The sequence below is a fragment of the Berghia stephanieae genome, chromosome 5 (genome assembly GCF_034508935.2).
Source record: "Berghia stephanieae isolate SIO BIC M18660-M18661 chromosome 5, UCSD_Bste_1.3, whole genome shotgun sequence".
In the NCBI taxonomy this organism is placed as follows: domain Eukaryota; kingdom Metazoa; phylum Mollusca; class Gastropoda; order Nudibranchia; family Aeolidiidae; genus Berghia; species Berghia stephanieae.
The window spans coordinates 1,022,119-1,036,063 of NC_088364.1; the positions used below are offsets into that span (position 1 = coordinate 1,022,119).

Below are 13,945 nucleotides of genomic sequence, written 5' to 3' on the forward strand. Positions count from 1 at the left end.
ACTCACTCACATTGAAACTGTAGGAATAACACTTTTACAATATCTGGCACAGCTTGTGGTCAGGGACTCACTCACATTGAAACTGTAGGAATAACACTTTTACAATATCTGGCACTCACTCACATTGAAACTGTAGGAATAACACTTTTATGACAATTGTTCTGGACCTACATGCTTGTGGTTTCATGGACTCACTCACATTGAAACTGTAGGAATAACACTTTTACAATATCTGGCACAGCTTGTGGTCAGGGACTCACTCACATTGAAACTGTAGGAATAACACTTTGACAATATCTGGCACACTTGTGGTCAGGACTCACTCACATTGAAACTGTAGGAATAACACTTTGACAATATCTGGCACTGCTTAGGTCAGGAAAAAACTCACTCACATTGAAACTGTAGGAATAACACTTTGACAATCTACTGGTCACTCACTCACATTGAAACTGTAGGAATAACACTTTGACAATATCTGGCTCAGCTTGCGTGGTCAGGCACTCACTCACATTGAAACTGTAGGAATAACACTTTGACAATATCTGGCACTCACTCACATTGAAACTGTAGGAATAACACTTTGACAATATCTGGCACAGCTTGTGGTCAGGGACTCACTCACATTGAAACTGTAGGAATAACACTTTGACAATATCTGGCACTCACTCACATTGAAACTGTAGGAATAACACTTTGACAATATCTGGCACTCACTCACATTGAAACTGTAGGAATAACACTTTGACAATATCTGGCACACTTGTGGTCAGGACTCACTCACATTGAAACTGTAGGAATAACACTTTGACAATATCTGGCACAGCTTGTGGTCGGGACTCACTCACATTGAAACTGTAGGAATAACACTTTGACAATATCTGGCACAGCTTGTGGTCAGGACTCACTCACATTGAAACTGTAGGAATAACACTTTGACAATTCTCAACTTTGGCAGGACTCACTCACATTGAAACTGTAGGAATAACACTTTTACAATATCTGGCACAGCTTGTGGTCAGGGACTCACTCACATTGAAACTGTAGGAATAACACTTTTACAATATCTGGCACAGCTTGTGGTCAGGGACTCACTCACATTGAAACTGTAGGAATAACACTTTTACAATATCTGGCACAGCTTGTGGTCAGGGACTCACTCACATTGAAACTCAATTTGCTACATTGGAGATTGCATTCAATTTAAGTTTCTTTTTTGTTTTTTAAACTTTGTTTTTGTTTTTATTTGTTCTTTTTTACTTTTTTTTTATGTGGGTTTTTTTTTTTCTTTAATCAATAATCAGCCTGCAAGCGATGTAGTTGGACCTGACCAGCTTATATCTCTTGTGCAAGACATTATTTCTCCCCAAGGCAATACGACATCCTAGAATAGGAATGCCAGTACAATTTGGAGAACTCAAGCCAGAGCCCCGCTTTCATCATTTAATCCTCCCCACCCCCCCCCGCCCCCCTCATTTTTAGTATGTGCGTGTATTTGTATATTTGTTTGATTCCAGGATCCACGGATGAGTGAGGGTTTGGGTCAGGTCAACGAGATGTCAGTGTCTTGTAACAACAAATATCTGGCCATGTCTTTGACTGGAGGTGTCTTGTGGATTGGAACCTCAGACCTACAGGTAAATTCTATCCCCCCCCCCCCCTCTGTTTATATATACTGTTTATCTCAGGCCTGTAAATCTTCTAACTATTGTCGGATTTCTGACAGTACGATTTTGCTCTTTATCTTCTGTTAAATGCTAATATTTTTTATTTTAAAAAAAAATTAATTGTAAAAATAAATTTCGTAATATCAAAGAACAGAACCAACAAAAAAGAAAACAAAAGAGTTTTATTTCGGTCCTCGAAAAAATCAGATTTTATTCCGTTTCGAACACCAGCTTAAAAAAAACAAGAAAACTTTTTATTTGTCACATCAAAAACAAAACAAAACTAGGCTGTCTGTCAGTTAGCTATAATATTATCATGCCACCTACACGCTCCGCTGGACGTGGATGTATTCACTGCCTGGCTTACTGAGAGCATTACAGCGTGTGTCGGACTGGGCCATTTCTCTCTATTTTGCTACCGACACACATGCATTTATCTGTCTCTTTTTTCTCCTTCCAGTGGTCTCTTTGGTTCATTCTAAACGTCAAATGGAAAAAAATAATGCGAAATGATTATTTTTCTACGAAATATATATTCTTCTTCAGTTGGCTCACTGCGGAAGTAGTCAATTCTTTCCCCACGACCATGATTGTTTTAATTTTACTATTTCCTCCTTCACACATGACCACACCACCACCTCCTCCTCTTCTTCTTCTTCTTTTTCTTTTTCTTCTTCTTCTTCTTCTTCTTCTTCTTCTTCTTCTTCTTCTTCTTCTTCTTCTTCTTCTTCTTCTTCTTCTTCTTCTTCTTTTATAAGAATTAATCCAAATAAACAAAAGAATCAGCTTAAAAATTTAACACAAACAGGAGAAAAATATGCAGCTTCTCATGTCAAGCACTATCTAGATACACGTCCTTCAAAAGGGTAGGAATGACACTTGCTTTTGGATCGGAAGGTCCTGGGTTCGAGCCTCACACTCAGCACATATTTGAGTCCCTGGAAAAGGCTCTTTACTCACATTTTCTCACCATACTCAGGTGTAAAATGAGTACCTGGCCGTTAACAGCATTGTCTTTGTCCAAAAAATTGTAAAATTGCCTCATTGGTGTCATGTCCCGTCCTACATATTAAATGTTGCTGTTGACCAGGGACTCCTTGTATAGCGCTTTGAGCACATTTAGTGGATATTGTGCTAAATAAAGCTCAATTTTTCATTATATATTTTTTTTAGTCCTTAGTTTTTCATTCATCGTGTTTTGTTAACAAAGGGGGGACCCAAAACGTCCATCATCTGTCCATGTCACTTGACAATTGTTATTTACCACAGGTGTGTAGAATTTTCCCATATAAAATGATTGTGTTATGTACAGGTCAGCTGTTAGCAAGGTTTAGTGACCTATGACCCTTCAACCCTTGCAATAGTCTGTCACTACCTAATGTGTACTGGTCAACTGTTAGGCATGGTTTTGGTGACCTATGACCCTTCAACCCTTACAATCATAACTCAATGTATGGTTTTGGTGACCTATGCCCCTTCAACCCTTACAGTCATAACTCAATATATGGTTTTTGTGACTTGTGACCGTTCAAGCCTTCAATCAGCTGTTAGTATGTATTATGTTTGGGTTGAATCAGATGTTGACAAAACCATTGCAAATGAAAACCACCTGAAGAGAAAGCAGATCTTGTTGTATTTTGTGTCAATTCCTCACAAATTCCATTCATTTTTCTTCCTATTTCTATAACCCAAATTTCATGATTTTTAGACTTGACATTCAAGCCCCAGGTTTGAGAGTTTTTGACGAGATGAGGGTCATTTTAATAGATTGATATTTGAAGGACGAGCTTTGTGGCCAATATTTTAAATACTCGTTTTTCCACAGTACGCCAGTATGGGTGTTATATTGAATTTCAATTGCTTTTCTTCTTCAGAAATGTTTCTGTGAATTCAAGACCAATTCCAACAAAGCACCACAACAGCTTGTCTGGTCAGTCTCCCCATTCTCTGGTTTGATCAAACAAACCTTTTTTTTGTTTGGACATCATTTATCTCTCACCCCTGCATTCTACTTTAAATATTAATGTTATTTTTTTCTTCTTGTTCACCGACCTCTTCTCTCACCCCTGCATTCTACTTTAAATATTAATGTTATTTTTTTCTTCTTGTTCACCGACCTCTTCTCTCACCCCTGCATTCTACTTTAAATATTAATGTTATTTTTTTCTTCTTGTTCACCAACCTCTTCCCTCACCCCTGCATTCTACTTTAAATATTAATGTTATTTTTTTCTTCTTGTTCACCAACCTCTTCCCTCACCCCTGCATTCTACTTTAAATATTAATGTTATTTTTTTCTTCTTGTTCACCGACCTCTTCTCTCACCCCTGCATTCTACTTTAAATATTAATGTTATTTTTTTCTTCTTGTTCACCGACCTCTTCCCTCACCCCTGCATTCTACTTTAAATATTAATGTTATTTTTTCTTCTTGTTCACCACCTCTTCCCTCACCCCTGCATTCTACTTTAAATATTAATGTTATTTTTTCTTCTTGTTCACCGACCTCTTCTCTCACCCCTGCATTCTACTTTAAATATTAATGTTATTTTTTTCTTCTTGTTCCACCAACCTCTTCTCTCACCCCTGCATTCTACTTTAAATATTAATGTTATTTTTTTCTTCTTGTTCACCGACCTCTTCTCTCACCCCTGCATTCTACTTTAAATATTAATGTTATTTTTTTCTTCTTGTTCACCAACCTCTTCCCTCACCCCTGCATTCTACTTTAAATATTAATGTTATTTTTTTCTTCTTGTTCACCAACCTCTTCTCTCACCCCTGCATTCTACTTTAAATATTAATGTTATTTTTTTCTTCTTGTTCACCAACCTCTTCCCTCACCCCTGCATTCTACTTTAAATATTAATGTTATTTTTTTCTTCTTGTTCACCAACCTCTTCCCTCACCCCTGCATTCTACTTTAAATATTAATGTTATTTTTTTCTTTTTGTTCACCAACCTCTTCTCTCACCCCTGCATTCTACTTTAAATATTAATGTTATTTTTTTCTTCTTGTTCACCAACCTCTTCTCTCACCCCTGCATTCTACTTTAAATATTAATGTTATTTTTTTCTTCTTGTTCACCGACCTCTTCTCTCACCCCTGCATTCTACTTTAAATATTAATGTTATTTTTTTCTTCTTGTTCACCAACCTCTTCCCTCACCCCTGCATTCTACTTTAAATATTAATGTTATTTTTTTCTTCTTGTTCACCAACCTCTTCCCTCACCCCTGCATTCTACTTTAAATATTAATGTTATTTTTTTCTTCTTGTTCACCGACCTCTTCCCTCACCCCTGCATTCTACTTTAAATATTAATGTTATTTTTTTCTTCTTGTTCACCGACCTCTTCCCTCACCCCTGCATTCTACTTTAAATATTAATGTTATTTTTTTCTTCTTGTTCACCAACCTCTTCCCTCACCCCTGCATTCTACTTTAAATATTAATGTTATTTTTTTCTTCTTGTTCACCGACCTCTTCCCTCACCCCTGCATTCTACTTTAAATATTAATGTTATTTTTTTCTTCTTGTTCACCAACCTCTTCCCTCACCCCTGCATTCTACTTTAAATATTAATGTTATTTTTTTCTTCTTGTTCACCGACCTCTTCCCTCACCCCTGCATTCTACTTTAAATATTAATGTTATTTTTTTCTTCTTGTTCACCGACCTCTTCTCTCACCCCTGCATTCTACTTTAAATATTAATGTTATTTTTTCTTCTTGTTCACCAACCTCTTCCCTCACCCCTGCATTCTACTTTAAATATTAATGTTATTTTTTTCTTCTTGTTCACCAACCTCTTCTCTCACCCCTGCATTCTACTTTAAATATTAATGTTATTTTTTTCTTCTTGTTCACCAACCTCTTCTCTCACCCCTGCATTCTACTTTAAATATTAATGTTATTTTTTTCTTCTTGTTCACCAACCTCTTCTCTCACCCCTGCATTCTACTTTAAATATTAATGTTATTTTTTTCTTCTTGTTCACCGACCTCTTCCCTCACCCCTGCATTCTACTTTAAATATTAATGTTATTTTTTTCTTCTTGTTCACCGACCTCTTCTCTCACCCCTGCATTCTACTTTAAATATTAATGTTATTTTTTTCTTCTTGTTCACCAACCTCTTCCCTCACCCCTGCATTCTACTTTAAATATTAATGTTATTTTTTTCTTCTTGTTCACCGACCTCTTCTCTCACCCCTGCATTCTACTTTAAATATTAATGTTATTTTTTTCTTCTTGTTCACCGACCTCTTCTCTCACCCCTGCATTCTACTTTAAATATTAATGTTATTTTTTTCTTGTTGTTCAGATCTTTATTTTGAATTGAATTGAGCTTTTTTTATATAGCACAATATCCACTAAATGTGCTCAAATCGCTTTACAAGGGGTCCCTGGTCAACAGCAACATTTAACATGTATGACGGGACATGACGCCTGTTAAGTGATATTACAATTTTTCGGACAGAGACAACGCTGTTAACGGCCAGGTACTCATTTTACACCTGAGTATGGTGAGAGAATGTGAGTAAAGAGCCTTTTCCAAGGACTCAACTATGCGCCGAGCACGAGGCTCGAACCCAGGACCTTCCAATTCGAAAGCGAGTGTCATACCTCTAGACCACATAGCCGCACCATTGGCTGCTCCTTAATTGCTTAATTTTATAATTGATACCTCACATAAATTCTGTAAGACAAAATAAAACTTTGTTTCTGACGTTTACATGATTCACGATTTGGTTGATTTTTGAGTCTTGGCACCTTTCATAGTTTGACTGTGTAATGAAAGCCGAGTCAGTGATGTGTCGTCTTGAATCTCCCAGGTGTGGCAGTGGGGCTGTGGCTGCTTTATGGGACAGGCTGATCTTGTTGGTGGGACCTGGGAAAGATTGGATTAAGTATGACATCGGTGATGCTGTTATCTGTCATCATCATCATCATCATCATCATCATCATCATCATCATCATCATCATCATCATCACTATCATCATCATTATCATTATCATAATCATCATCCTTATCATAATCATCATCAAAATCAACATCATCATCATCAAAATCAAAATCATCATCATCATCATCATCATCATCATCATCATCATCATCATCATCATCATCATCATCAAAATCAACATCATCATCATCATCAAAATTAAAATCATCATCACTACCACTTCTATCCCACCGTCACCACTACCATCAACCTCATTGAATACCCTACCATCCCCCAGATACCCAATGGACTCGTCCACCTTCCTACTCCAGGAAATTGATGGACTTCGTATCATCACCAATGAAACCCATGAGTTTATCCACAAAGTTCCAGGTAAGCCTTGTCAAGATTAGGAGAGCAACTACACACATGGTGTGTGATATAAAACTGACAAGGTGTCTGTGTCAAGCAAACTGCAGTAAGGGTAAAACTGACAAGGTGTTGTGTCAAAGCAGAAATAGAGAACAAGTACACACATGGTGTGTGATATAAAACTGACAAGGTGTCTGTGTCAAAGCAGAAACTAGAGAACAAGTACACACATGGTGTGTGAATAAAAGACAAGTGTCTGTCAAAGCAAACTGAGAACAAGTACACCATGGTGTGTGATAACTGACAAGGTCTGTGTCAAGCAAAACTAGAGAACAAGTACACACATGGTGTGTGATATAAAACTGACAAGGTGTCTGTGTCAAAGCAGAAACTAGAGAACAAGTACACACATGGTGTGTGATATAAAACTGACAAGGTGTCTGTGTCAAAGCAGAAACTAGAGAAGCAAGTACACACATGGTGTGTGATATAAAACTGACAAGGTGTCTGTGTCAAAGCAGAAACCAGAGAACAAGTACACACATGGTGTGTGATATAAAACTGACAAGGTGTCTGTGTCAGACAAACCGAAAAGAACAATATTCAAAAACATCACAAAACATAAGCCATTCTCTCCCCTACTCAAGATTGAACTGCACACCTTCTGATTACATGATAGATTTGCTACAAATATACCACAGACATTCCTTTATCTCCTGAGAAACCTTTGATTTTGCTTTGCCCCTTGAATCCAGCTCCACACAAATATACCACAGACATTCCTTTATCTCCTGAGAAACCTTTGATTTTGCTTTGCCCCTTGAATCCAGCTCCACACAGATATACCACAGACATTCCTTTATCTCCTGAGAAACCTTTGATTTTGCTTTGCCCCCTGAATCCAGCTCCACACAGTTTCCTGTCATTTTTTTTGCCTTGGGTAAAACTTTCAACTCCCACAACTAACTTTTGTGGCACTGCATTGATTTTTTGTTGGATAGAGATATGAGTCATGCTGTGATCGATCATATAGTTTCCCCATCAGTTGAAATGGGCTATATTTGTTTTTATTATACTTTACTTCAATGAATGGTTTCATCTTGGATTTCTTTGACTATTTTTCTTAACTACAAATTTATTCTATGTAAACCACAACAACTAAAAGACTATGATAGCATTACATAACGACACAATTTTACCCGCCATTCCCCTAGACGTGACAGAGAAGGTGTTCAAGATTGGGTCCATGGAGCCAGGGGCTGTCCTGTATGCTGCCAGCAAGGAGTTTCAGGTATTGGGTCAAAGACAAAATTATCTATTGTAGAACTTGGCTCAAATTGAGATATTGAAATAACCAGTAATTAAACATAATATAAAATTATGTACTTAGGAAATTAAGACCATCAATGTTGGCCGATTTATTTGAAATTCTACACGTCACGCACTATTTCCTCCTTTTCAGCCATTTTTTCTCCTTTTTCGAAAATTCTAGAATGGGGTGTCCAATTGATATATCTGTCATCAGAATGATTCCCTGAGTGTTTACATACAGCTTGTATTGTAGAATGATCCCCTGAGTGTTTACATACAGCTTGTATTGTAGAATGATCCCCTGAGTGTTTACATACAGCTTGTATTGTAGAATGATCCCCTGAGTGTTTACATACAGCTTGTATTGTAGAATGATCCCCTGAGTGTTTACATACAGCTTGTATTGTAGAATGATCCCTGAGTGTTTACATACAGCTTGTATTGTAGAATGATTCCCTGAGTGTTTACATACAGCTTGTATTGTAGAATGATCCCCTGAGTGTTTACATACAGCTTGTATTGTAGAATGATCCCCTGAGTGTTTACATACAGCTTGTATTGTAGAATGATCCCCTGAGTGTTTACATACAGCTTGTATTGTAGAATGATCCCCTGAGTGTTTACATACAGCTTGTATTGTAGAATGATCCCCTGAGTGCTCCACAGTAACTTATATTTGCAAATGGCATTTCATGCCTTTTCTTGACTTTGTGTTCCTGATATGGGAATTGACATCTTAATGTACTTTGTGTTCCTGATATGGGAATTGACATCTTAATGTACTTTGTGTTCCTGATATGGGAATTGACATCTTAATGTACTTTGTGTTCCTGATATGGGAATTGACATCTATATGTACTTTGTGTTCCTGATATGGGAATTGACATCTATATGTACTTTGTGTTCCTGATATGGGAATTGACATCTATATGTATTTTGTGTTCCTGATATGGGAATTGACATCTTAATGTACTTTGTGTTCCTGATATGGGAATTGACATCTTAATGTACTTTGTTGTTCCTTGTTTGGACAAATGCCCTTAAAACGAAGGTTGACATTTTGGAATTTCTTATTTCAGTCATATAATTATCTTTCAATAGGTTTGATTTCGGTATGACACCCTTTGGTGGAGGTGTATTATATCATTGTGTCCCAGGGGTGTGAAGTCAAGTGCCAGTCATGGTGATTTCGGTATGACACCCTTTGGTGGAGGTGTATTATATCATTGTGTCCCAGGGGTGTGAAGTCAAGTGTCAGTCATGGTGATTTCGGTATGACACCCTTTGGTGGAGGTGTATTATATCATTGTATCCCAAGGGTGTGAAGTCAAATGTCAGTCATGGTGATTTCGTTATGACACCCTTTGGTGGAGGTGTATTGTATCATTGTATCCCAGGGGTGTGAAGTCAAGTGTCAGTCATGGTGATTTCGGTATGACACCCTTTGGTGGAGGTGTATTATATCATTGTATCCCAGGGGTGTGAAGTCAAGTGTCAGTCATGGTGATTTCGGTATGACACCCTTTGGTGGAGGTGTATTATATCATTGTATCCCAGGAGTGTGAAGTCAAATGCCAGTCATTGTGATTTCGGTATGACACCCTTTGGTGGAGGTGTATTATATCATTGTGTCCCAGGGGTGTGAAGTCAAGTGTCAGTCATTGTGATTTGGGTATGACACCCTTTGGTGGAGGTGTATTATATCATTGTGTCCCAGGGGTGTGAAGTCAAGTGTCAGTCATGGTGATTTCGGTATGACACCCTTTGGTGGAGGTGTATTATATCATTGTGTCCCAGGGGTGTGAAGTCAAGTGTCAGTCATGGTGATTTCGGTATGACACCCTTTGGTGGAGGTGTATTATATCATTGTATCCCAGGGGTGTGAAGTCAAGTGTCAGTCATGGTGCTTTCGGTATGACACCCTTTGGTGGAGGTGTATTATATCATTGTATCCCAGGGGTGTGAAGTCAAATGTCAGTCATTGTGATTTCGGTATGACACCCTTTGGTGGAGGTGTATTATATCATTGTGTCCCAGGGGTGTGAAGTCAAGTGTCAGTCATTGTGATTTCGGTATGACACCCTTTGGTGGCGGTGTATTATATCATTGTGTCCCAGGGACGTGAAGTCAAGTGTCAGTCATTGTGATTTCGGTATGACACCCTTTGGTGGAGGTGTATTATATCATTGTATCCCAGGAGTGTGAAGTCAAATGCCAGTCATTGTGATTTCGGTATGACACCCTTTGGTGGAGGTGTATTATATCATTGTGTCCCAGGGGTGTGAAGTCAAGTGTCAGTCATTGTGATTTCGGTATGACACCCTTTGGTGGAGGTGTATTATATCATTGTGTCCCAGGGGTGTGAAGTCAAGTGTCAGTCATGGTGATTTCGGTATGACACCCTTTGGTGGAGGTGTATTATATCATTGTGTCCCAGGGGTGTGAAGTCAAGTGTCAGTCATGGTGATTTCGGTATGACACCCTTTGGTGGAGGTGTATTATATCATTGTATCCCAGGGGTGTGAAGTCAAGTGTCAGTCATGGTGCTTTCGGTATGACACCCTTTGGTGGAGGTGTATTATATCATTGTATCCCAGGGGTGTGAAGTCAAATGTCAGTCATTGTGATTTCGGTATGACACCCTTTGGTGGAGGTGTATTATATCATTGTGTCCCAGGGGTGTGAAGTCAAGTGTCAGTCATTGTGATTTCGGTATGACACCCTTTGGTGGAGGTGTATTATATCATTGTGTCCCAGGGACGTGAAGTCAAGTGTCAGTCATTGTGATTTCGGTATGACACCCTTTGGTGGAGGTGTATTATATCATTGTGTCCCAGGGGTGTGAAGTCAAGTGTCAGTCATTGTGATTTCGGTATGACACCCTTTGGTGGAGGTGTATTATATCATTGTGTCCCAGGGTGTGTGAAGTCAAGTGTCAGTATGACACCCTTTGGTGGAGGTGTATTATATCATTGTGTCCCAGGGAATCGATTCAATTAAGTGGTATGCGTTCTGCTTAACAAGTAGAAATTATAAAGAAATGTTTTTGTCACACACTACGTTGAATTCAAATTTTTTAAGATCTAAAAATGCTTTATGCAAAAACGATGAAATAAAAATAAGGTAAAATCCAAGAATAGAATGTTTGGGTATAGGAGAATATCTGTGTAAATTGTAGAGAAAATGTGATAGCTTTCATTTGATTGGTTGATGTAGATTGGGCAAGTGTGTTAATTCTCTCCAATTGTTTTCTATATGATTATTAAAGATTGATCGATGTATTTGAAATGATTGTATGTAGAAACGCAACCAGAAAGCAGACGACTACATCCGTATGATCAAAGACTCCCTGGACGTGGCTGTCAGTCAGTGTGTGCAGGCAGCTGGACTGGAGATAGAACCTGGTACCCAGAAAAACCTGTTGAGGGTAAGCATGGCTTTGTAAGGATGGCAATGGTTCACTGGTAGATTATTTGTCTAACAAGCAAAGCGGCTGGGATTGATCCCAGTTACCCATGAGATTCTTTCTCAACCCTTATGTCTACCCAGCGGTGATTTGATAGCTGGGTCTGAAAGATTGGCAGAAAGTACTTTTCAATAGACTAGTTTGTACTCCAGAGTATCCTTGCAATGCTACAGGAACCTGGATGAACTCTTAACTCCATGAGCCTTATGAACTCTGACTCCATGAGCCTTATGAACTCTGACTCCATGAGCCTTATGAACTCTGACTCCATGAGCCTTATGAACTCTGGCTCCATGAGCCTTATGAACTCTGACTCCATGAGCCTTATGGCCTGCAAAGACCTTGTAATTAACTTTAAAATAAATTAATAGATGGAGTAAAAGTTTTCTGCCCAAATTTGTTTTGAATGTATTTTGTTAAGGAGAATGTCAAAGGTCATCCGCCATTTCTATTTTTTCTATTTTTGTTGTTGTTTATGGGGTTGGGGGGGGGGGGGGGATCTTCTGTGGATGTTGTTGTTATTTTTATAAATAAATTATTAATGCACAAAAGAGCACTATATTTCTCTACAGGTGTATGCCATTATCCCAGACATGTCTGTGAATAGATCTACAGTTGTTGTTGTTGTTTTTATTAGATCCATATTATTATTGAAACACAAAAGAGAGCACGAGGCTTCCTTTTGTTGTATGCCATTATTCCAGACATGTCTGTGAATAGATCTACAGTTGTTGTTGTTGTTGTTGTTTTTATTAGATCCATTATTATTATTGAAACACAAAAGAGAGCACGAGGCTTCCTTTTGTTGTATGCCATTATCCCAGACATGTCCCTGAACAGATCTACAAGTGTCTACATGTCTGTCAATACAAATGACAAAATTGACCTGTACGCCTCTCCTCATGTCCACAGTCAGCCTCCTTTGGTAAGTGTTTCCTGACTGATTACAGACCAGAACCCTTTGTGGAAATGTGTCAAATGTTACGCGTTTTGAACCAAGTCAGACACCACTCGGTGGGAATTCCATTGACCTACTTACAGTAAGTCTACCGTTCTATCTCTCTCTCACTGGGTGGGGTTCCTGACCTCCCATAGTGGGCAGGGAGGTACCTACTGTGTCTTCTATCCCCTTATATCTTTTTTCCAACATGCTCTCTGTCTTTGTCTTGGAATGAGATTACTTGGTTTTGTTCTGGCCCTGACCGGAGTCCTAGCTAGGAGGGAAACAGTCAAATGCATTGTTATTGTTTTGGGAGATGATATTTTTTTCCTTGTAAATCATCTCTCTGTTATGTATTAGTATATTTGTTATTTTTTAATATATAATGTAAGCATTTGAGTGTGTTCCTCTTTGTTGGATTTTGTGCTTGTGTCCGCATGAGACTTATAGGTGATCTCAAACTAAGTACATTGGTGGTATGCTCTTGGAATCTACATCTGATCCTTATTTGTTCCCAGTTCCCCTATGTCTTACTTTCTCTTGGATGCTTCAATTGTAATTCTAGAACTTTTTACTATCCCATTTTCTTCTTTTTTACTGGCACTGATATAACCTAAATGTGTTGCAAGCGCCGTAAAACCCTTAAAAACAATAAAAACAATCTCTCTCTCTCTCTCTCTCTCTCTCTCTCTCTCTCTCTCTCTCTCTCTCTCTCTCTCTCTCTCTCTCTCTCTCTCTCTCTCTCTCTCTCTCTCTTTCTCTCTCTCTCTCTCTCTCTCTCTTTCTTTCTCTCTCCCCCTCCCCTCGTCATCATTATCATCATCATCCTACTACTGCTACCACCAATTATTTCCTACATGCAATCATCACAACCACAATCGTCATCACCATCATCATTCATCACACCACTACACTATTGTCTGTATTCTAGACTAGAACACCTAAGCATCCCAGTCTTGATCGACCGTCTGGTCATCCGTAAAATGTTTGGTCTGGCTGTGAGGATCTGTCAATATCTCAAGATCCCCGACGGCGAGGGCAGGAGTCGTATCCTGGCACACTGGGCTTGTTTTAAGGTATGTCTGTCTAGTGGACTCTTTGATTGGTTGATTGTTTGTACCATTACACTCCATCCATACCATTACACTCCATCCATACCATTACACTCCATCCATACCATGACACTCCATCCATACCATTACACTCCATCCATACCATTACACTCCATCCATACCATTACACTCCAT

The 13,945-nt window shown here is 38.6% G+C and overlaps 1 protein-coding gene across 3 annotated transcripts in view; it reads left to right on the top strand.

Moving 5' to 3' along the window:
* LOC144972209 (vacuolar protein sorting-associated protein 16 homolog) overlaps positions 1–13,945 on the top strand; it is a 49,407-nt gene that overhangs the window by 14,799 nt on the left and 20,663 nt on the right. For all 3 annotated transcript variants that reach the window (XR_013645309.1, XM_078913229.1, XM_078913230.1), the window contains 8 exons: positions 1,518–1,637; positions 3,542–3,597; positions 6,499–6,573; positions 6,908–7,002; positions 8,196–8,272; positions 11,594–11,719; positions 12,671–12,798; positions 13,630–13,774. Coding sequence is in view for 2 of the 3 variants with exons in the window: in XM_078913229.1 (XP_078769355.1) it covers positions 1,518–1,637; positions 3,542–3,597; positions 6,499–6,573; positions 6,908–7,002; positions 8,196–8,272; positions 11,594–11,719; positions 12,671–12,798; positions 13,630–13,774 (822 nt within the window). In the remaining variant the exon portion in view is untranslated. The remainder of the gene's footprint in view (positions 1–1,517; positions 1,638–3,541; positions 3,598–6,498; positions 6,574–6,907; positions 7,003–8,195; positions 8,273–11,593; positions 11,720–12,670; positions 12,799–13,629; positions 13,775–13,945) is intronic.